This window comes from Salvelinus alpinus, chromosome 29, assembly GCF_045679555.1.
Source record: "Salvelinus alpinus chromosome 29, SLU_Salpinus.1, whole genome shotgun sequence".
In the NCBI taxonomy this organism is placed as follows: Eukaryota; Metazoa; Chordata; class Actinopteri; order Salmoniformes; family Salmonidae; genus Salvelinus; species Salvelinus alpinus.
The window spans coordinates 30,519,776-30,541,586 of NC_092114.1; the positions used below are offsets into that span (position 1 = coordinate 30,519,776).

At 45.6% G+C, this 21,811-nt stretch overlaps 1 protein-coding gene across 2 annotated transcripts; it reads left to right on the plus strand.

Annotated features, from left to right (window-relative positions):
* Window positions 1–3,697: 3,697 nt before the first annotated feature.
* Window positions 3,698–20,347, plus strand: LOC139558419 (CTP synthase 1). Of its 2 annotated transcripts, XM_071373530.1 has the most exons (17): window positions 3,698–3,943; window positions 6,301–6,489; window positions 9,627–9,797; window positions 10,133–10,233; window positions 10,402–10,602; window positions 10,742–10,822; window positions 11,070–11,221; window positions 15,178–15,310; window positions 15,755–15,843; window positions 16,145–16,239; window positions 17,566–17,672; window positions 17,761–17,857; window positions 17,943–17,998; window positions 18,099–18,195; window positions 18,340–18,484; window positions 18,745–18,840; window positions 19,074–20,347. In XM_071373530.1, exons 2-16 carry the CDS (start codon window positions 6,324–6,326, stop codon window positions 18,818–18,820), a joined length of 1,767 nt encoding a protein of 588 aa, XP_071229631.1. In that variant the 5' UTR covers window positions 3,698–3,943; window positions 6,301–6,323; the 3' UTR covers window positions 18,821–18,840; window positions 19,074–20,347. The 2 variants fall into 2 exon arrangements, with proteins under 2 accessions (XP_071229631.1, XP_071229633.1); XM_071373532.1 differs by lacking the exons at window positions 3,698–3,943; window positions 6,301–6,489; window positions 9,627–9,797 and adding an exon at window positions 9,902–9,932.
* Window positions 20,348–21,811: the final 1,464 nt, after the last annotated feature.

Consider the following 21,811-nt stretch of genomic DNA (forward strand, 5'->3'; position numbering starts at 1 on the left):
AATGGACTCATTAAGCGTTACGTCCCTAAGACAGCGGCCTGATGATAATATTCACTAGCGTGGTATGACTGTTTCCGGACTAAATCAATCAGTTAGCCCTAGGAAGTGCTGTGGTTGTCATCCCCTCTGGTCCAGCTGTCAGTCAGTGACTCCAATCTCCAATACTCAATTACCAGGGTCTTGTTTATTCCACAAAAACGTTCTGAAACGGGAAGGTATTACCTGAACACATCTTTTCATTGTCTGTTGCTAAATTTTTTCCTACTGTGTGCACTATGGAATATTGAACATAAACCTGCTCACCTGTATAACAGCCTACTACCGTTCTCACATCACACAAAACTGGATACAGAACATAAACAATGTCTGACGCACACGCACACATACACGCACACACACACACACAGGGCCAGTGTGTTGGAGTGGAGAACATCATGTGAGTGTTGTGCTCCTATGAATTACCATACGTCAGAAGGAGCTCATGCAACACACACACACCCCTCTGTCCTGCCCACTAACATTCACACACACACACACACACACACACCCCTCTGTCCTGCACACTAACATTCACACACACACACACACACATCCATCTGTTCTGCACACTAACATTCACACACACCCTTCTGTCCAGCACACTAACATTCACACACACACACACACACACACACACACACACACACACAGACACACACACACACACACACCCCTCTGTCCTGCACACTAAAATTCTCTCTCTCTCACCCCCCACCCCCCCCCCTCTGTCCTGCCTACATAAGAGGGTGGCCTTACTACACTGAACTGAAACTCACCCTAAAACATGTGCTTTTTGTGTGTGTGTGTGTGTGTGTGTGTGTGTGTGTGTGTGTGTGTGTGTGTGTGTGTGTGTGTGTGTGTGTGTGTGTGTGTGTGTGTGTGTTTACGTAAGCGGGTGTGTCAGCCCCACAGAGAAAAACTGGTTTCTACATCCGACCTCCCTCTAACTTTGTGTTGCAAAACAAACACACACACTGTGTTTACTGCACATGCCAATGATAGTAGCCAACTCGTGAACAAGGAAGTAAGCGTTACTGTACTGCTTGTGCTGTACCCTGATAAACTGCCTGCATGCTTGGAAGCACAGGGCACATGTCAACATCAACATGACAGCTAACATACCCCCCCAGACAGAACAGATGAGTTTGAAGGTGGATGTGATATTGTGTTTTTATGTAAACAGAATTATTAAGGCCTAGGTGCCAGGGGAAAAGGCCTAGGTGCCAGGGGGAAAAAGCCTAGGTGCCAGGGGGAAAAGGCCTAGGTGCCAGGGGGAAAAGGCCTAGGTGCCAGGGGGAAAAAGGCCTAGGTGCAAGAGGGAAAAGGCCTAGGTGCCAGGGGAAAAGGCCTAAGTGCCAGGTGGAAAAGGCTTAGGTGCCAGGGGGAAAGGCCTAGGTGCCAGGGAAAAAGGCCTAGGTGCCAGGGAAAAAGGCCTAGGTGCCAGGGAAAAAGGCCTATGTGCCAGGGGAAGGCCTAGGTGCCAGGGGAAAGGCCTAGGTGCCAGGGGAAAGGCCTAGATGCCAGGGAAAAAGGCCTAGGTGCCAGGGGAAAAGGCCTAGGTGCCAGGGGGAAAGGCCTAGGTGCCAGGGGGAAAAAGCCTAGGTGCCAGGGGAAAAGGCCTAGGTGCCAGGGGAAAGGCCTAGGTGCCAGGGGAAAAGACCTAGGTGCCAGGGGGAAAAGACCTAGGTGCCAGGGGAAAGGCCTAGGTGCCAGGGAAAAAGGCCTAGGTGCCAGGGGAAAAGGCCTAGATGCCAGGGGGAAAAGGCCTAGGTGCCAGGGGAAAAGTGAAGAGGCATTGCACCGCTATTGTACCCCCTCCACTGCAAAATATATAATATGCTTTTCCAAATATGTATATGGATTAAATACAAAGTTTATTGTTTCCTAATTTATCTATTTCCTTTTGCTGACATGTACAGCCTGTCAAAGCAGCTAGCACGAATTTTAGATGGAGCAATACTGCCACCTACTGGTGTCCCAACTCATCATCAGCTGAAGACACAACCATTATGTGGACTGGTCGGCATATGCTAGTTTGTCTTGGAAATCATTTGTCTATTTCACTAACTATCATGCAATTATTTTAGAAATGATAGACATAACAAAAAAATGGCAATAGCAATTGACATATTGATAGAGCTTTTGCTCAGAAAAAGACAAATGGATACAATATTTACATAGTCCACCGTTGACGGGAGTGGAGGGAAGTGTCGGTGGAGGAAATGCGATGACTCTAAAGCGTATGAATGGTGGTGGTAAGATCAGAGATTTGTCTCCTGAGTATACACCTTTGTTCGAGGTGTACATACCTACATCTCCTGATTACAAACCAACTAATATGACTTATAGGTCTTCATGCTCTCTTGAGAAATAGTCAGACGGCAGTGGTGAGCGCTCTGAGGTTGAGCCAGTCCAGGATGAAGTGGGCCTACCTGTGGTGACAGGTGTAGTGGAGACATCCAACATGTGCCCTGAGAACCCTACCAGAGATGATTTAGGACCGGTAGGAGTGAGATTTTTGGAAATAGTGGATTACAGATTTTTGGCCTACCCATACTTTGTGTCGGGCTTGGTAAAGAACATTTTGTTTCCGCCTCCCAGAGGAAGCTGGCTCTTCAAGTCAAGTGGCTTGGGGCTCAATCTGTGGTGTGCTTTGCTCTCCTGAGCAGGGTGCCGGTAAAAGGGGTGATCAGTGGGGTAGCATTGAGTGTAGACTTGTATCAAATTAAAAGGAATATTCCTAGTGTTTGTGACGCCCGCCGTTTGCTGAGACGTAGAACCGGTGGCAATGGCAAGACTGAGAATACCCTGTCTGTCTTGTTGATCTTTGACACAGAGTTTCTTCCTGATAAGGTCAGGTTAGGTTATATTTGCTACTATTCTGTGACAGCCTGTGTTCCGAACCCATTTCGGTGCTTTAGGTGCCAAGGATTCCGACACAGCAGTGTGTAAAAGGGAGATCCCACAGTGTGAGAAGTGTCCAGGAGGGCATAGTCAGAGGGAGTGTACAGCTGGTATAGAGAAAGCACTGTGTGCCAACTGTGAGGGGCCCATGCATCTCGAGATCCAAAGTGCCCTGTGAGAGAGATCGGTTGAGCAGGTGTTTGTGGGGCAGAAAGTTTCCTATGCTGAGGCAGTGAAGAGAGTAAAGGATAGCCCAAGGGTGAGTCGACTGGGAGGCTCCCATTGACTAGGCCTGAAGAGAGAAGGCCAGAGAGGATGAATTAGTAAGGTTGGATTTCTTCCATTTATAGCCATGGTGATCAACTGCACTGTATTGATAGAGCGGAAATCACAGAAGATAGATGTGGTAGTTGCAGCAGCAGAGAAATATTTGGTTGTGAGAGATTTTAGTGCAGAAGATCTACAGAAAGTTTTGAGAGAAGGGGTTCCATTCCCCCCAGGCAGATAGCCTGGTTTAGGATTATTTAGGGCCAAAGTAATGGGGTAGGGGTGGTGGGTTTGGGGGATAGAGCTTAGGTACAGGGTTCGATGGTGGTGGAATTTAAGATGTTCCCATTCCTCTTTTCCATTTTGGGGGGGTGACCAAAATGGGCAATCCGCACTCCGACCTGCGAAAGGCAGCAATACGCAACACAGCGTCTAGTCTGCCACGTGCAGAAGAAGAATATTTACGTTTCCAGCGTGGTGCATGCGCGGATCCTACGCAATCTTGGTGTCCTCGACCACCCCTACGGGTTTGTCTTTTCTGTACGGCTCTGGTAGTAGTATTAGATTGGCCAATCAACACGTGTAGAAGTGGATGGATGGTAGCTAGCTACATTCTAAATCAATTACTTTTTTTATTAGAGATTTGAAGGAAAAAATCAATGTTCTATACATTGACAATTTAAAATCAAGTTCGAAGACTTACCGTTTGACCGCAGTGCACCATTTATTTTTGGTGAGTTGAAAAACATGCTTTGTGAACATAACTGCAGCCCTGATGTAGCCTACTGTTACCTTGCTAGCTCAGTTGACATGTGATGCAGTCCTCGGGTTAGGTGTCCTTGGAGTAAGCATTTTATATATTTCTCGCACTGTAATCGGACGTAGGTTTGGGTGCGTGGTACATCGATTCGTGCACTGGACTATGATTCGGTTTAGATCGCTGGCCAGCTAGTGTGGCTCACAGCCATTGCTAATGGGATAGGATAGCTAGATAACTAGCTATTAAAGCTAACTGCCCAGTAACTAGCTAACGTGACTTTATATGTTGCAAGACCTCTAGGTAACTCGTGTTACAACTGGTGTGATGTTTTTCAACGACCAAAACAGTTATAACGTTACGTTGTTGCTTTTACTGAAAGTAGATAGATTAATAAAATAATAATAAGTGAGCGAAAAAGTAACGTGATTCCTCAGATGCGCGCGCCTTCTCTACCCGGTACCGGAGTTTCTCATACTGTGTGGTCTTTGCATGTTCTCTACCTCCGCGCGCATGGTCAGTGATAACGTGGACAGAACGATAGGAATCAGGAATTCTCCAGTTGCTAGCGGACCTCCAACTTCTAGGCTACCTGGCGCCTCAAGTAGATACTATAATCAATCAACTACAGTTGATCAACAATCAGTATTATTGCCTCCTACCTAGGGCTGTTGAGGTGACCTTATTACCGCCTCACCCACAGTCATGACCGCAGTAAAATTATATTGTGACCATTGAGTCCAGTTAATCTCCTTTTATGTACTCTGGACATACGTTAGTAGTACCCTCGCTAACGATCATCAGGTCGCTAATGGCCTGGCACTCCACTCAGGGCTCTGTCCCTCTAACCAATCTGACACCAATGCAAATGGAATCGAAAATCACACTTTTATACGTTTAAAACTCACCTCACTGTGATTGATCAATTTGAAGACAGAAGTTTAACAACCGGTTGAAATTGAGTGGAAAACATGGTCTTTGTGGGTGTTGTTTCAAAGCCTAACATAATGAAATGGACAGCCTTTCCCAGGTGATGATTCATTCAAAACACACACATGTAAATTAGCTTATGCATAGGCCTATATATGAGCTGAATCCTGAAAGAAAACCTGAAGTAAAATAACGTTAAAAAAAGCTGATTTAACCTCTTTGATACATAATTGGTAACCTACATTAAACAAACTCGGAGTTGGCCTACAATTATAGTGAATTTGGTTTTGAATAGCCTGGTAATTGGGCATGTTTTATATTTTCATAATTAATAGGCTGACATTACCTTTAGCTACAGAATATCTCACCACCATGCGTTTCCATCTCCTCCCCTCTCTCCTTCATTCCTTTCTTAAGAGCGCAGAAAGGGGGGGGGGGGGGGTGTCAACAGTTTAATGAAATAGCTGCGTGCTCCTCAAACAGTGGTTGATGTATGGAGTGAAATAACGGGTAGCCTACCCAGCATGATTGAGAAACAAGCAGGAGGGAAAGCGGTCTCATTCACTCTTCCAGTGCATACGGATGACATGTCTTTTCCCCCCCTGCTCCAGTTCCTTCACATGTGATAATAGACCATTCTAAATCAAAACTAATTTTACATATTAGTAGAGACAAGATTAAATTGAGAATAGTCTGATGGGTGAAAATATGATCACTTGAAGAGAGAACAGCGTGTGCAGCCTGAGGAACAAAGCGCAGGCTTTTTTAGCGACTTTCTCAAGTCATCAATAGTCTCTAGTCGCATCATGCAGCCCATATATCTTTTGATTTCTAAGGCATTCTAAGGTTTGTATCATTCACAACTAAAGTAGCGTAATAACTCTAAATCTAGCATATAGGACCTGTTTCAAATGATCACTTTTACACTCAACATAGCCACTTCATATGCATACTCGCTCCGTAATGGGATAAATGTCCTTTCTATTTCATTCAGCTAAGTTCAATTATATTCTTCTTACTATAAAATCATATAATATAATGCCACGGGACTTATAAACATATCTTGTCTGCTAACTGAACAAGCCTAGTCTATGGCACATAGCCAGATAACATACAGTAGACCAACTCATATTCTGTTCTTCTGAAATACATTTTCTTCATATCATAATGTTTCTTTAGACCTGAATAAAATAAATCATGGATTTATTGTGATGGTGTATATTCAATTGATTTATTAGACTTTTTTTTAAATGTAGATGTTCCAAAGATGCTCATCAGTGGTTTGTATTCATGGAGGCCTGGAGATTCTAAACATGTTTATGTTAATTAATGGTCAGTTACTGTGAAACCGGCAGTCTTTTGCGTGACAATAACCAGCTGATAAAATTTCATGACCGCCACAGCCCTACTCCTACCCAGTGCCACAATGAAGTACATCCTGGTCACTGGTGGCGTCATCTCTGGCATCGGGAAGGGGATCATCGCCTCCAGCGTGGGAACCATCCTCAAGTCATGTGGTCTGCGCGTCACTGCCATCAAGATCGACCCCTACATCAACATAGACGCTGGGACCTTCTCTCCGTACGAGCACGGTGAGTCCAGGAAATGTTCTGTATCATAGAAATAGAGTGAATTCTATGACAATGTCATTCTATTTCTGTGTTCTGTATCCCATCAGTTTATGACATCTGTGTTGTGTAACTTTGTTCACAAAATAGTTTGATCTAATACATGATCTACACCAGTGCTTCTCAACAGTCCAGGATCATGAAACATAAGAAAATGCTAACTAACTGAAATAGGTTGAAAACTACACTGTAAATGTATTATGTGCCATGAGACCTCCCAAGTGCTATTCTTAGTTTGTTATGGAATGACTCTGCTCAAGCACAGTAGTCAGAATCCTATAACGTTATTGCCATGCAATAAATGTTACTAGGAATTCATCTTGGGGTTGTGTGTGTGCAGAAGTGTACAGCAACCGCAATAATCTAAACTCAGCAAAAAAAGAAACGTCCTCTCACTGTCAACTACGTTTATTTTCAGAAAACTTAACATGTGTAAATATTTGTATGAACATAACAAGATTCAACAACTGAGACATAAACTGAACAAGTTCCACAGACATGTGACTAACAGAAATTGAATAATGTTTCCCTGAACAAAGGGGGGGTCAAAATCAAAAGTAACAGTCGGTATCTGGTGTGGCCACCAGTTGCATTAAGTACTGCAGTGCATCTCCTCCTCATGGACTGAACCAGATTTGCCAGTTCTTGCTGTGAGATGTTACCCCACTCTTCCACCAAGGCACCTGCAAGTTCCCAGACATTTCTGGGGGGAATGGCCCTAGCCCTCCTATCCAACAGGTCCCAGATGTGCTCAATGGGATTGAGATCCGGGCTCTTCGCAGGCCATGGCAGAAGACTGACATTCCTGTGTTGCAGGAAATCACGCACAGAACGAGCAGTATGGCTGGTGGCATTGTCATGCTGGAGGGTCATGTAAGGATGAGCCTGCAGGAAGGGTACCACATGATGGAGGAGGATGTCTTCCTTGTAACACACAGCGTTGAGATTGCCTGCAATGACAACAAGCTCAGTCCGATGATGCTGTGACACACCGCCCCAGACCATGACGGACTCTCCACCTCCAAATCGATCCCGCTCCAGAGTACAGGCCTCGGTGTAACGCTCATTCCTTCGACGATAAATGCGACTCCGACCATCACCCCCGATGAGACAAAACTGTGACTTGTCAGTGAAGAGCACTTTTTTCCAGTCCTGTCTGGTCCAGCGACGGTGGGTTTGTGCCCATAGTTGACGTTGTTGCCGGTGATGTCTGGTGAGGACCTGTCTTATAACAGGCCTACAAGCCCTCAGTCCAGCCTCTCTCAGCCTATTGCGGACAGTCTGAGCGCTGATGGAGGGATTGTGCATTCCTGGTGTAACTCGGGCTGTTGTTGTTGCCATCCTGTACCTGTCCCACAGGTGTGATGTTCGGATGTACCGATCCTGTGCAGGTGTTGTTACACGTGGTCTGCCACTGCCAGGGTGATCAGCTGTTCGTCCTGTCTCCCTGTAGCGCTGTCATAGGCGTCTCACAGTACGGACATTGCCATTTATTGTCCTGGCCACATCTGCAGTCCTCATGCCTCCTTGCAGCATGCCTAAGGCACGTTCACGCAGATGAGCAGGGACCCTGGGCATCTTTCTTTTTGTGTTTTTCCAGAGTCAGTAGAAAGGCCTCTTTAGTGTCCTAAGTTTTCATAACTGTGACCTTAATTGCCTACCGTCTGTAAGCTGTTAGTGTCTTAACGACCGTTCCTAAGGTGCATGTTCATTAATTGTTTATGGTTCATTGAACAAGCATGGGAAACAGTGTTTAAACGCTTTACAATGAAGATCTGTGAAGTTATTTGGATTTTTACGAATTATCTTTGAAAGACAGGGTCCTGAAAAAGGGACGTTTCTTTTTTTGCTGAGTTTAGATCAACATCCACACAGATGGAGGCATGAAAATCAAATACAATTTGCAGAATCAGCTGTTTGTGTGTTGGGTTTTAACCATGCCACTCTACTTCTTTCAGGTGAGGGGTTTTTAACCCCGTTCCTCTGGTCTCTCTACATGTGAGGGGTTTTAACCCCGTTCCTCTGGTCTCTCTACGGGTGAGGGGTTGTAACCCTGTTCCTCTGGTCTCTACAGGTGAGGGGTTTTAACCCCGTTCCTCTGGTCTCTCTACAGGTGAGGGGTTGTAACCCCGTTCCTCTAGTCTCTCTACAGGTGAGGGATTGTTACCCCGTTCCTCTGGTCTCTACAGGTGAGGTGTTGCAACCCCGTTCCTCTAGTCTCTCTACAGGTGAGGGGTTGTTACCCCATTCCTCTGGTCTCTCTACAGGTGAGGGGTTTTAACCCTGTTCCTCTAGTCTCTCTACAGGTGAGGGGTTTTAACCCTGTTCCCCTAGTCTCTCTACAGGTAAAGGGTTGCAACCCCGTTCCTCTAGTCTCTACAGGTAAAGGGTTGTAGCCCTGTTCCTCTGGTCTCTACAGGTGAGGGGTTTTAACCCTGTTCCTCTGGTCTCTACAGGTGAGGAGTTTTAACCCTGTTCCTCTAGTCTCTCTACAGGTGAGGGGTTGTAACCCTGTTCCTCTGGTCTCTACAGGTGAGGGGTTTTGACCCCGTTCCTCTAGTCTCTCTACAGGTGAGGGGTTTTAACCCTGTTCCTCTGGTCTCTACAGGTGAGGAGTTGTAACCCTATTCCTCTAGTCTCTCTACAGGTGAGGGGTTTTAACCCTGTTCCTCTAGTCTCTCTACAGGTGAGGGGTTTTAATCCTGTTCCTCTGGTCTCTACAGGTGAGGAGTTTTAACCCTGTTCCTCTAGTCTCTCTACAGGTGAGGGGTTGTAACCCTGTTCCTCTGGTCTCTACAGGTGAGGGGTTTTAACCCCGTTCCTCTAGTCTCTCTACAGGTGAGGGGTTTTAACCCTGTTCCTCTGGTCTCTAAAGGTGAGGAGTTGTAACCCTGTTCCTCTGGTCTCTACAGGTGAGGAGTTGTAACCCTGTTCCTCTGGTCTCTACAGGTGAGGAGTTGTAACCCTGTTCCTCTGGTCTCTACAGGTGAGGAGTTGTAACCCTGTTCCTCTGGTCTCTACAGGTGAGGGGTTGTAACCCTGTTCCTCTAGTCTCTCTACAGGTGAGGGGTTTTAACCCTGTTCCTCTGGTCTCTCTACAGGTGAGGTGTTCGTGCTGGACGATGGGGGTGAGGTGGATCTGGACCTGGGGAACTACGAGAGGTTCCTGGACATCAGACTGACCAAAGACAACAACCTGACCACCGGCAAGATCTACCAGTCTGTCATCAACAAGGAGAGGAGAGGAGACTACCTGGGAAAGACTGTACAGGGTAAGACTACCTATAAGACGGTGTGGTATAAGCCTGGGATGACTGGGGGAGAAACAGTATAACCAGGTGTTAGAGGAAGATCTACCAGTCTGTCATTAACAAGGAGAGGAGACTACCTGGGAAAGACTGTACAGGGTAAAACCAAGTCATAATGGGAGAGAGACTGGTTGAATAGTTGAGGTGAATTTGATTTAGATTTTCTGGCATGGCAGTACTGACCTCCGTCCCATATCCTACGAAAAACCAAAGAGGAAGGACATGATATATCAAGTTCTCTTGTGTAATTTTCTATGCGTCTCCAGACTAACTGTGCCTGTTTGGTGTGTCCTTTGCAGTGGTGCCCCACATCACTGATGCCATTCAGGAGTGGGTGATGCGTCAGGCCAGAGTACCTGTTGACGATGACGGTGTGGAGCCTCAGATCTGTGTCATCGAGGTAAAACATTATGATTATGGTAAACGGGTAGATCAATGACTTCCTGATACCCTTTCTTGGTTTGATATTAGTGTGGCATATGTACTTGAGGAGTCATTTCAGGCTGGGTTGTTACTAGTTGTATTCCTGTGTAATTGTGTATCCCGGTATGTCTGTTTCTGTGTGCAGCTAGGTGGCACCGTGGGAGACATCGAGAGCATGCCTTTCATCGAAGCCTTCAGGCAGTTCCAGTTTAAGGTGAAGAGGGAGAACTTCTGTAACATCCACGTCAGCCTGGTCCCACAGCCCAGTGCCACAGGAGAGCAGAAGACCAAGCCCACTCAGAACAGTGTGAGAGAGCTCAGGGGACTGGGCCTGTCTCCTGATCTGGTGAGTTTAAATTTGGCCAAGTTTCTACCATCTCTTAAATGTGGCAAGGTATGACAGTCATAACCACTTTTCTGTCCATTTTATAGATTTAGTGTTTAAGGATTGCCTGTTAGCTAATTGTGTTGTCAATTCCCTCCAGATCATGTGTCGCTGCTCCACTCCCCTGGAGAACTCTGTCAAAGAGAAGATCTCCATGTTCTGTCACGTAGAACCTGAACAGGTAAGACCTGATCCTACAGCCACACACTAGGATGAAACGCGACACTGGCACAATAAGTCTTCCCAGCGATGCCTCACATCCTATCTCCTCGCCTCCTTCCCAACCGTATTGGGGGAAAATATCCAAGGTTCCTCCCCATTGACTTTTCCATCTGTGTTTTTGAGAAGGATGCGAGGAGAGATGAATGGAGGAAGATCCAGTGAAACATCTAGTTGTGCCTAAGCTCTTTTCTCCTCTCCTCCCCCAGGTGATCTGCGTGGCAGACGTGTCGTCCATCTACAGAGTGCCTTTGCTCCTGGAGGACCAGGGGGTGGTAGGCTACTTCTGTCAGAGACTAGACCTTCCTATAGAGACACGCCCCAGGAAGATGCTTACCAAGTGGAAGGAGATGTCTGACAGGTGGGTGGGTGTGTCTCACAGGTGTGCGGGCAGGCAATCTCTGGGACTGATAGCACTCAATTATTTAGACCCATTGAGCTCAATGGTTCTAATGATGAACTTGGCCTTAAGATGCTTTTGGGAAACCGGGCCCAGGGCTGTTCAATGTTGGTCCTTCGAATAAGGTACTAATTCAGAGCTGGGACACCAGGTGAGGGTAATTAACTACCAGGTAGAAACAAAAAACAGATGTTTCGACCCTCCAGGACCGGAATTGAACAGCCCTGATTTAGACCCACCACATTTGAGTTTGAACCAGATGGCGCCAACAGAGATGGTCACCTCGCTTCGAGTCCTTAAAAAACTGCAGTATTTCGTTTTTTTTTATGTATTATTTCTTAAATTGTTACCCCAGGAAATCTTAAGTATTATTACATTCAGCCCGTAAGAACTATTGGATATAAGAGCGATTTCAACTTACCAACATTACAACCAGAAATACGACTTTCCCGAAGCGGATCCTCTGTTTGGACCACCACCCAGGTCAATGGACCTAATCCCAGAAGCCAACTCAAAACAACGGTGCCGCAGACGGGTCAGCCTCCTGGTCAGGCTCCGTAGACGTGCACATCACCCACCGCCCCCCGGGTATACTACTCGCCAATGTCCAGTCTCTCAACAAGGTAGATAGAATTCGAGCAAGAGTTGCCTTCCAGAGAGACATCAGAGATTGTAACATTCTCAGTTTCACGGAAACATGGCTTTCTCAGGATATGTTGTCGGAATCGGTTCAGCCACCGGGCTTCTCCATGCATCTCGCCGACAGAGATAAACTCCTCTCTGGGAAGAGGAAGGGCGGGGGTGTATGCTTCATGATTAACGACTCATGGTGTAATCATAACAACATACAGGAACTCAAGTCCTTCTGCTCACCTGACCTAGAATTCCTTACAATCAAATGCCGGCCATATTATCTCCCAAGAGAATTCTCATCAGTTATCGCCACAGCTGTGTACATTCCCCCTCAAGCAGACACCAAGACGGCCCTAAAGGAACTTCGCTGGACTCTATGTAAACTGGAAACCATATATCCTGAGGCTGCATTTATTGTAGCTGTGGATTTTAACAAAGCAAATTTGAGAACAAGGCTACCTAAATTCTATCAGCATATTGATTGCACTACGCACGGGTGTAATACACTCAACCGCTGCTACTCTAACTTCCGCAATGCATACAAATACCTCCCCCGCCCTCCCTTCGGAAAATCCGACCACGACGCCATCTTGCTCCTACCGTCTTATAGGCAGAAACTCAAACAGGATGTACCAGTGACTAGCACCATTCAACGCTGATCTGACCACTCGGAATATGTTCCAGTCAGCCTCAGATAACCACATCGATCTATACGCTGACTCGGTGAGTGAGTTTATAAAGAAGTGCATTGGAGATGTTGGACCCACTGACTATTAAAACCTACCCTAACCAGAAACCGTGGATGGATGGTGGCATTCGCGCAAAACTGAAAACGCGAACCACCGCATTTAACCACTGAAAGAGGTCTGGGAATATGGCTGAATATAAACAGTGTAGTTATTCGCTCCGCAAGGCGATCAAACAAGCGAAATGTCGGTACAGAGACAAAGTGTAGTCACAATTCAATGGCACAGACATGAGACATATGTGGCGGGGTTTACAGGAAATCAGACTACAAAAAGAAAACCAGCCACGTCACGGACACCGACGTCACGCTACCAGACAAACTGAACACCTTCTTTGCCCGCTTTGAGGCTAATACAGTGCCACTGTCGCGCCCCATTAACAAGGACTGCGTACGCCCCCTCTCCCCCTCCGTGGCCAACGTGAATAAAACATTTAAACGTGTTGAACCTCTCAAGGCTGCTGGCCCAGACGGCATACCTAGGCTCGTCCTCAGAGCATGCGCTGGTTTGTTTACAGACATATTCAATCACTCCCTATCCCAGTCTGCTGTCCCCACATGCTTCAAGATGGCCACCATTGTTCCTGTACCCAAGAAGGCAAAGATAACTGAACTAAATGACTACTGTCCGGTATCACTCACTTCTGTCATCATGAAGTAGTTTGAGAGACTAGTCAAGGATCATATCACCTCCACCTTACCTGCCACCCTAGACCCACTTCAGTTTGCATACCGCCCCAACAGGTCCACAGACGACGCAATCACTGGCACACTGCCCTATCCCATCTGGACAAGAGGAATACCTAATGTAAGAATGCTGTTCGTTGACTACAACTCAGCATTCAACACCATAGTACCCTCCAAGCTCATCAAGCTGGAAGCCCTGGGTCTCAACCCCGTCCTGTGCAATTGGGCCCTGGACTTTGACGGGCCGCCCCCAGGTGGTGAAGGTAGGAAACAACATCTCCAATTCGCTGACCCTCAACACTGGGGCCCCACAAGGGTGTGTGCTCAGCCCCCTCCTGTTTTCCCTGTTCACCCACTACTGCGTGGCCATGCACGCCGCCAACTCAATCATCAAGTTTGCAGATAACACAACAGTAGATTACCAACAACGACGAGACAGCCTACAGGGAGGAGGTGAGGGCACTCGGAGTGTGGTGTCAGGAAAACAACCTCTCACTTAACGTCAACAAAAAAAAGAGATGATCGTGGACTTCAGGAAACAGCAGAGGGAGCACCCCCCCCCTATCCACATTGAAGGGACAGCAGTGGAAAAGGTGTAACATGTTAAGTTCCTCAGCGCACACATCACAGACAAACTGAGATGGTCCACCCACACAGACTGTGGTGAAGGCGCAACAGCGTCCCTTCAACCTCAGGAGGTGAAGAAATTTGGCTTGTCACCTAAAACTCTGAAAAACTTTACAGATGCACAATCGAGAGCATCCTGTCGGGCTGTATCACAGCCTGATATGGCAACTGCACCGCCCTCAACCGCACCGCCCTCATCCGCAAGACTCTCCAGAAGGTGATGCAGTCTGCACAACGCATCACCGGGGGTAAACTACCTGCCCTCTATGACACCTACAGCACCCGATGTCACAGGAAGGCCAAAAAGATCATCAAGGACAACAACCACCCGAGCCACTGCCTGTTCACACTGCTACCATCCAGAAGGCGAGGTCAGTACAGGTGCATCAAGCTGGGCCCGAGACTGAAAAACAGCTTCTATCTTAAGGCCATCAGACTGCTAAACAGCAATCACTAACTCAGAGGCTGCTGCCTACATTGAGATCCAATCACTGGCCACTTTTAATAAATGGATCACTAGTCACTTTAAACAATGCCACTTTAAATAATGTTTACATATCTTACATTACTCATATGTATATACTGTATTTTATACCATCTATTGCACCTTGTCTATGCCGCTCGGCCATTGCTCATCCATATATTTATATGTACATATTCTCATTCACCCCTTTTAGATTTGTGTATTTGGTAGTTGTTGGGAAATTGTTAGATTACTTGTTAGATATTACTGCACTGTCAGAACTAGAAGCACAAGCGTTTCGCTACACTCATATTAACATCTGCTAACCATGTGTATGTGACCAATAAAATTTGATTTGAACCCTTGATAAAGAACATGCCTGGGTGAGAAATACAGAGATACTGTATGTAATGATGCTGTTTGGATGCTGTGCCTATTCACCTGTTCTACTGCAGCACCACCATGGAGTGACCTGTATTCAGATTATTGGTGCTTTCAAGACAACTGGGAACTCGAAGAAAGAAACGAGGTCAAATCATGACATCAGTGATCTTCAGGTCGGAGCCCTAGAAAGATGTCAGAGTTTCCGACTTGGAATTACGAGTTGGTTGACCGTTCAAAACAATTTTCCCAGTCGGAGCTAGTTTTTTTCCCCCCTGAGTTCCCTGTTGTCTTGAGTGCACTGAAGTCGGAGATTTCTGAGTTCCCAGTTGCTTTGAACGCGGCATATAACCTTGCCTATGGTGTGTGTTTGAATCACAGGTCAGACAGGCTCCTAGAGCAGTGTTCTATAGCCCTGGTGGGGAAATACACCAAGTTCACAGACTCCTACGCGTCAGTCATCAAAGCTCTGGAACACTCGGCCCTAGCCATCAGCCACAAACTGGAGATCAAGGTAAACACGCACAAACTACACACTTGGAAGGCACTACAGGCCAGTTTCCTGGACATATAATAAGACTAGTCCTGGACTAAGAAACATCTTCAAAGTAGAATGTGCATTCTAGTCCAAGATTACGCTTAATCTGTGTCTGGGGAAACCAGCCGTAGAACCACAAGCACCTTGAAGATGCACTGCCGTGCACAGGTTTTCTGTTTTGTTTCTTATACAGCAAGGCTAAATTATACTGTTCCTCTGGCTTGGATGACCTCAGGAATAGGTTTTATTTTGGAGATAGAAGATTGCTGCTATACAGTGTGAATGCATGTTGAAGTCTATTTGTTTGTGCGGTCATGTCATACCTAGGATAAGATACGTCCTATCATGTGTCTTGAGACGCCTAAAATAGCAACTCCGTGTCGCTTCTCCCCCTTCTCTCTCTCCCCACATTTCTCTCAGTATATTGACTCAGCAGACCTGGAGCCAAACACACTGACGGAGGAGCCTGTGAAGTACCACGAGGCGTGGCAAAAACTCTGCAGTGCTGAGTGAGTATGGTAGAGTCCAGGCACCTGCTATGGCATTGTTTTCCAATCCGCTTCTTGTACCCCCAGCCAGTTCTACTTATTTTACCTACGGTAGTCCAGTACCAGCACACCTGATTTATCCAGTTGAATCAGGTATGCTTGAATTTAAATACATCAAGTAAGTAGAAGTGGCTGGGTACAAGAAGAGTTTTGTGAAACACTGAGTTATGGCATCACAGGGAATCAGTTGGACTCTGTTGTACTAGTAGTAAAGGGGGTCAGTATAGTGAGTCTATGTTCATTATGGTGTTTCTCTCCACAGTGGCATCCTGGTACCTGGAGGGTTTGGAGTCAGAGGGACTGAAGGGAAGATGCAGGCTATCAACTGGGCACGCAAACAGAAGAAACCCTTCCTAGGTACCGAATGGGCTGTATCAGTGGCAGGCAGTCATGATGATGCAATAATCTTTACAGCAAGGAAAACATTAAAGCTTTCTATTCCTATAATCCTTCATGTACACTACATGGCCAAAAGTATGTGGACACGGGGTCGTCAAACATCTCATTCCAAAATCATGGGCATTATTATGGAGTTGGTCCCCCCTTTGCTGCTATGACAGCCTCCACTCTTCTGGGAAGGCTTTCCACTAGATGTTGGAACATTGCTGCGGAGACTTTCTTCCATTCAGCCACAAGAGCATTAGTGAGGTCTGGCGCTGATGTTGGGTGATAATACCTGGCTCGCAGTTGGCGTTCCAATTCATCCCAAAGGTGTTCGATGGGGTTGAGGTCAGGGCACTGTACAGGCCAGTCAAGTTATTCCAAACCATTTCTGTATGGACCTCGCACGGGGGCATTGTCATGCTGAAACAGGAAAGGACCTTCCCCAAACTGTTGCCACAAAGTTGGAAGCACAGAATTGTCTAGAATGTCATTGTAGGATGTAGAGTTAAGATTTCCCTTCACTGGAACTAAGGGGCCTATCCCGAACCATGAAAAACAGCCCCAGGCCATTATTTATCATCCACCAAACTTTACAGTTGGCACTATGCATTGGGGCAGATAGCGTTCTCCTGGCTTCCGCCAAACTGGATTCGTCTGTCGGACTGCCAGATGGTGAAGCGTTATTCATCACTCCAGAGAACGCATTTCCACTGCTCCAGAGTCCAATGGCGGCAAGCTTTACACCACTCCAGCCGACACTTGGCATTGCGCATGGTGATCTTAGGCTTGTGTGCGGCTGCTCGGCCATGGAAACCCATTTCATGAAGCTCCCAATGAACAGTTATTGTGCTGATGTTGCTTCCAGAGGCAGTTTGGAACTCGGTAGTGAGTGTTGCAACCTAGGACAAAAGATTTTTACGCGCTTCAGCACTCGGCTGTCCCGTTCTGTGAGCTTGTGTGTCCTACCACTTCGCGGCTGAGCCGTTGTTGCTCCTAGACGTTTCCACTTCACAATAACAGCACTTACAGTTGATTGGGGCAGCTCTAACAGGGCCGAAATTTGCTGAACTGACTGAAAAGGTGGCATCCTATGACGGTTTCACGTTGAAAGTCACTGAGCTCTTAAGTAAGGCCATTCTACTGCCAATGTGTGCCTGTGGAGATTGCATAGCTGTGTGCTCAATTTTATACACCTGTCAGCAACGGGTGTGCCTGAAATAGCCAAATCCACTAATTTGAATGAGTGTCCACATACTTTAGTGTGTGCGCCGTGTTAACCTGACTGGTATGTGTTTGCAGGTGTGTGTCTAGGGATGCAGCTGGCTGTGTGTGAGTTTGCCAGGAACATGCTAGGATGGGAAGACGCCAACTCAACAGAGTTTGATCCCGAATCAAAGCATCCTGTGGTAGGTTCCCCTTTCATAAGATCTCTCTTCCCCTTTACTGGTTGTAAAGGCCAACAAACAAATATATTCCTTTATTGCTTCGTTCTAGGTGATTGACATGCCAGAACACAATCCTGGGCAAATGGGCGGGACCATGAGGCTGGGAAAGAGACGGACCATTTTCAAGACCACCAACAGTATTCTAAGTAAGAGACCGAACTTTGAGAGTAAAGTCACCGTCATAATCACACCATATATACCTGCTCTGTGCTTATAGTTGTTTCATTGCAGGACGACTTTACGGAGATGTTGAGTATGTGGATGAGAGACACAGACATCGCTTTGAGGTTTGTCAGAGGTTCACTTTCTCTCTCTGTATATCTCTCTACATGTCAATTGTGGGTGTGGTTCAGTGTGCTTAACTTGTGTTTCCTATTCCTGTCTCAGGTGAACCCAGAGTTGAAGGAGCACTTTGAGGGGAAAGGCTTTCACTTTGTGGGTCAAGACGTAGAAGGAGAGCGAATGGAAGTCATCGAGCTAGACGGTAAGAGCGAGAGAGAGTCAGGGATCATGTGTATGGGTGGACAAAAGATTAGCTCTATGTGGTTGTTGGTCGGGTTTGCTCGTGCCTTTTTACCCAGACCTCACATGAACTACAGCACCGTCTCCTTTTCTGCTGGATTTCCAGATCATCCCTATTTCGTAGGGGTGCAGTATCATCCTGAGTTCACCTCTCGCCCCATCAAACCATCGCCTCCCTACTTTGGCCTCCTGCTGGCATCAGCCGGGAAACTACAGAGCTACCTGCACAAGGGCTGCCGTCTGTCTCCACGGTAACCACCAAACATTCCCTTAGAATCAGTATGATTCCATACAAGTATCAATGAGTCGTAAGCCTGTGTTAAATGTAGCAGTAGGGCTGTAGAAAGACTGCAGCCATGCTGGCAATGAATGGACAGCCATAGTTACAAGAACTGCCTCAATTTAATATTGTGCCGTGGAACTTAGACATTTTATAGCAACAGTATGTCGTTCGAATACAAAATATTGTGTTGAAGAGGTTGGTGTAAGTATATGAATCCCATTACCGTAGGGACACGTACAGTGATCGGAGCGGTAGCAGCACCCCAGACTCCGAAATAGCGGAGTGCTCCATCTCACAGGAATGAATGTGACTGCGGAACACAAGGTAGGCCACAACACTACAAACACCCTGCAATCACTCATCAGGCACCATTTTATTCTTTGACATGTTTTTTTTCTAACCTCGAATCCAAACTGATTGTGAAATGGAGGATATCAGTACGGTTTCCAGGCTACTTAACTTAACCATGGCTATATTTGGCTGTAACCATGTAGCTAATTACTACCATATTTGTTGGAACCATTTATCTGCCCACACAAACGTTTCCTTTCTTGCAGGGGGAAAGAAACAATGAAGAGGATCATCACAAGTAAAGGGATGGAATGGCTTTTTTTTTGTTGAAGACATTTTTCCTGACCTCCCTGAACTGATGAACTGAAAGGGATTGTTTAGTATTTTTCTATATGCTCGTGACAACGATCATGAAATTGAACTATTTGTACTGTTTGACAATCATAGTACATGGAGTACGTACGTGACTGTACAATACATGGTTATTTTGTGACTTTCATTTATATGCAGTCTTGAATATGTATAATTATCTTGGTGTGAGAAGGAAGTGACTGCTGTTTCTTCAACCTTTTATTTATCCAGAATAAAATCCCTTGATAACCTCAAGGTAGAATTATATGCATTTTAGTGACAAGCATACAGGACTGGACTGTAAGAAAGACGACCAAACCAATGGATTGGGCAGGATGTATCAAATCTCTGGAATTGAATTATGCATACTTGTGTAATAGCAGTATTCAGGGGGACTGGGTCTTTTGGTTTCATTGAATTAAGAACTTGCAACCTGTTTATATTGATGTGATAGTGTTACTCAGCCACTGAATTTGCTTTGTGAAATGATATTAATGTACAATTAATATTACTGGTAGTACAATGGATGTTGAACCCTTTTGTCAGTGAAGATTGCATGTGACGTTGCCTCAGTCCAATCCAGATAGGTTTCTAGATATCTAGGATTACTGAAATGAAGAGCAGGATGATCCTCCTTTACAGGCTTTGCTCATTAGGCATTTGATCAAGATTTTGTATAAATTGGATTGAATTCGTGAATAGGAACGTCCCCGTTCCAGTCAAACTGGGTACTTAATTAAACTCTAAAATTACATTTAGCAGTGGTGTCCTCAGGTTTGTGGACTGGCACTAGTCAGCTATAGCAGGTAATTAAAGCTAGGCCGTGTTACAATCAACCCCTATAAAGGGAGACACTAAGCTAGTTAAGTGACAAATTGTTCCAGGTAAGCTACGGGGAAAATATTGATGAGCAATGTTTGGAACATCGAATCGCAATACATCAGCACCAAAGTCTTGCGAAGTATTTGCAAGGTCACTGGTTAAAAAAAGTTACCTGTCTGTCAGAATTTTACACGTCAATTTGGTCTGTATTGATTTAACATAACTTGGTATAATTGGGAGAGTAAAAACAAGCTGTGAGCTTTCAAAGAGCCATGAAATAGGATTCACTGAAAAGCGTTTGACTTGACCTACTCTGAAAAGGCCATGCAATTTCCTACTAAACTATTCAAATAAAGCATGAACTCCAGACTAAGGATACGTGTGATTTTTATTTGGGCATGCTCAGGTTGCAGTGGCGATTTTAGCATATATCTTGGTGGGACCCCAAAAAATGTGAAATGCATGCCAGCTAAGCCACTACACAACACTAAATACATTAATTGCACTATAACTGTACCAACATCTTACCAGTGCTACACCTGGCTATCAACGGAGACGTGTCTGGCAGCGAAACAGTTAATTCAGCCTCATTTCCGCCTTTGCAAAAAAACATAGCTAACTTGCTTAAACATGTGGTTTGCCGCAGACAATTGAGATGTACAAACTATGGCATAAGAGGCAATCCGTAATTTCGATTAAGACAGGAGTAGTCAACTATTTGGTCAGCACTTCTGAAATATACAACAGAATTCAGATCATGGGCCATTCTTAGTGTTCTCCCCGTACACTAAGTCAGAACCGTAGGATAAAGGGGGCATAAGCAATTTAAAATATTTTATTACATTTCTCAAAACAGGTTGTAGGCTAAATTAAGAGCGTAGTAAACCAAATTATTAGGGTTAGGCACACAGCCTACAACACATGCTGCGTATTACTTTCATAGCAAGTGTATACAAATCTCCCTGGCATATTACATCACTTCCGCAGCAGCATACAAGACAACCCACCTTGTGCTGTGCTCACTTAAAGGAGCAGCAGTCCTTTGTAGGCAAATTGTCTGGATTTATGGTCCTTTCAATACCACTGGGACCTGTTGAATATTAAATCATGACGTGAATTGTCCTAAGGTCACAACTCCAGAAAGAGGCCCGAGTTCCCAATTCAGAGTTGGATGAAAGCTCAAAATATATTTCTGCCGTTGAAGCTCACCCCCAGTTGTCTTGAACTCAGATTTTGCAGTGCCGAGGTTAGTTAAGCATGGCCAATGTGGAGGTTATTTTTAAACTACATCGCTTGGTTAGCCACCGTTTCCTTCCAAACCACTCAATTTCCAACAGCCGATTAAATATTCTCTTCAATGGCAATGATCAAAAAGGATTTGCCAGTAGCTTGTCAACTTGAGTCAGGACTGCTAGCTAAGCTTTTTAAATGTGACATTAGTCCAGTCAAAGCTACTGTACATATATCACTGTAGCCAATGACCTCTAACATTTCTAATGTAACCCCATGGCAGCAACTAGAATTTGAGCACCACCCTTAGACTTGGCAATCACAGTACAGCGTTCTGTATTTTCTGCTGGCCTGCCCCACCACAGAAAACACCAAGCTAGGCTGAAACACCTGCATTTCCTTACTCAAGAACAAAGACAACATTTGTAGCTTTATTTATTTACTGGTAAGTTCACCTTCAAGGAGTCACCCAGTTTTGACAGTCCAAAAACTTGCATGAGCACCTCAAGTTCGACAAAGTGACCATATATATTTCTGTATAATATGGCCATTACTTGTAATTTTTCAACGTCCTCTTGGTCCCAAGTTAAGCAGGAATCAA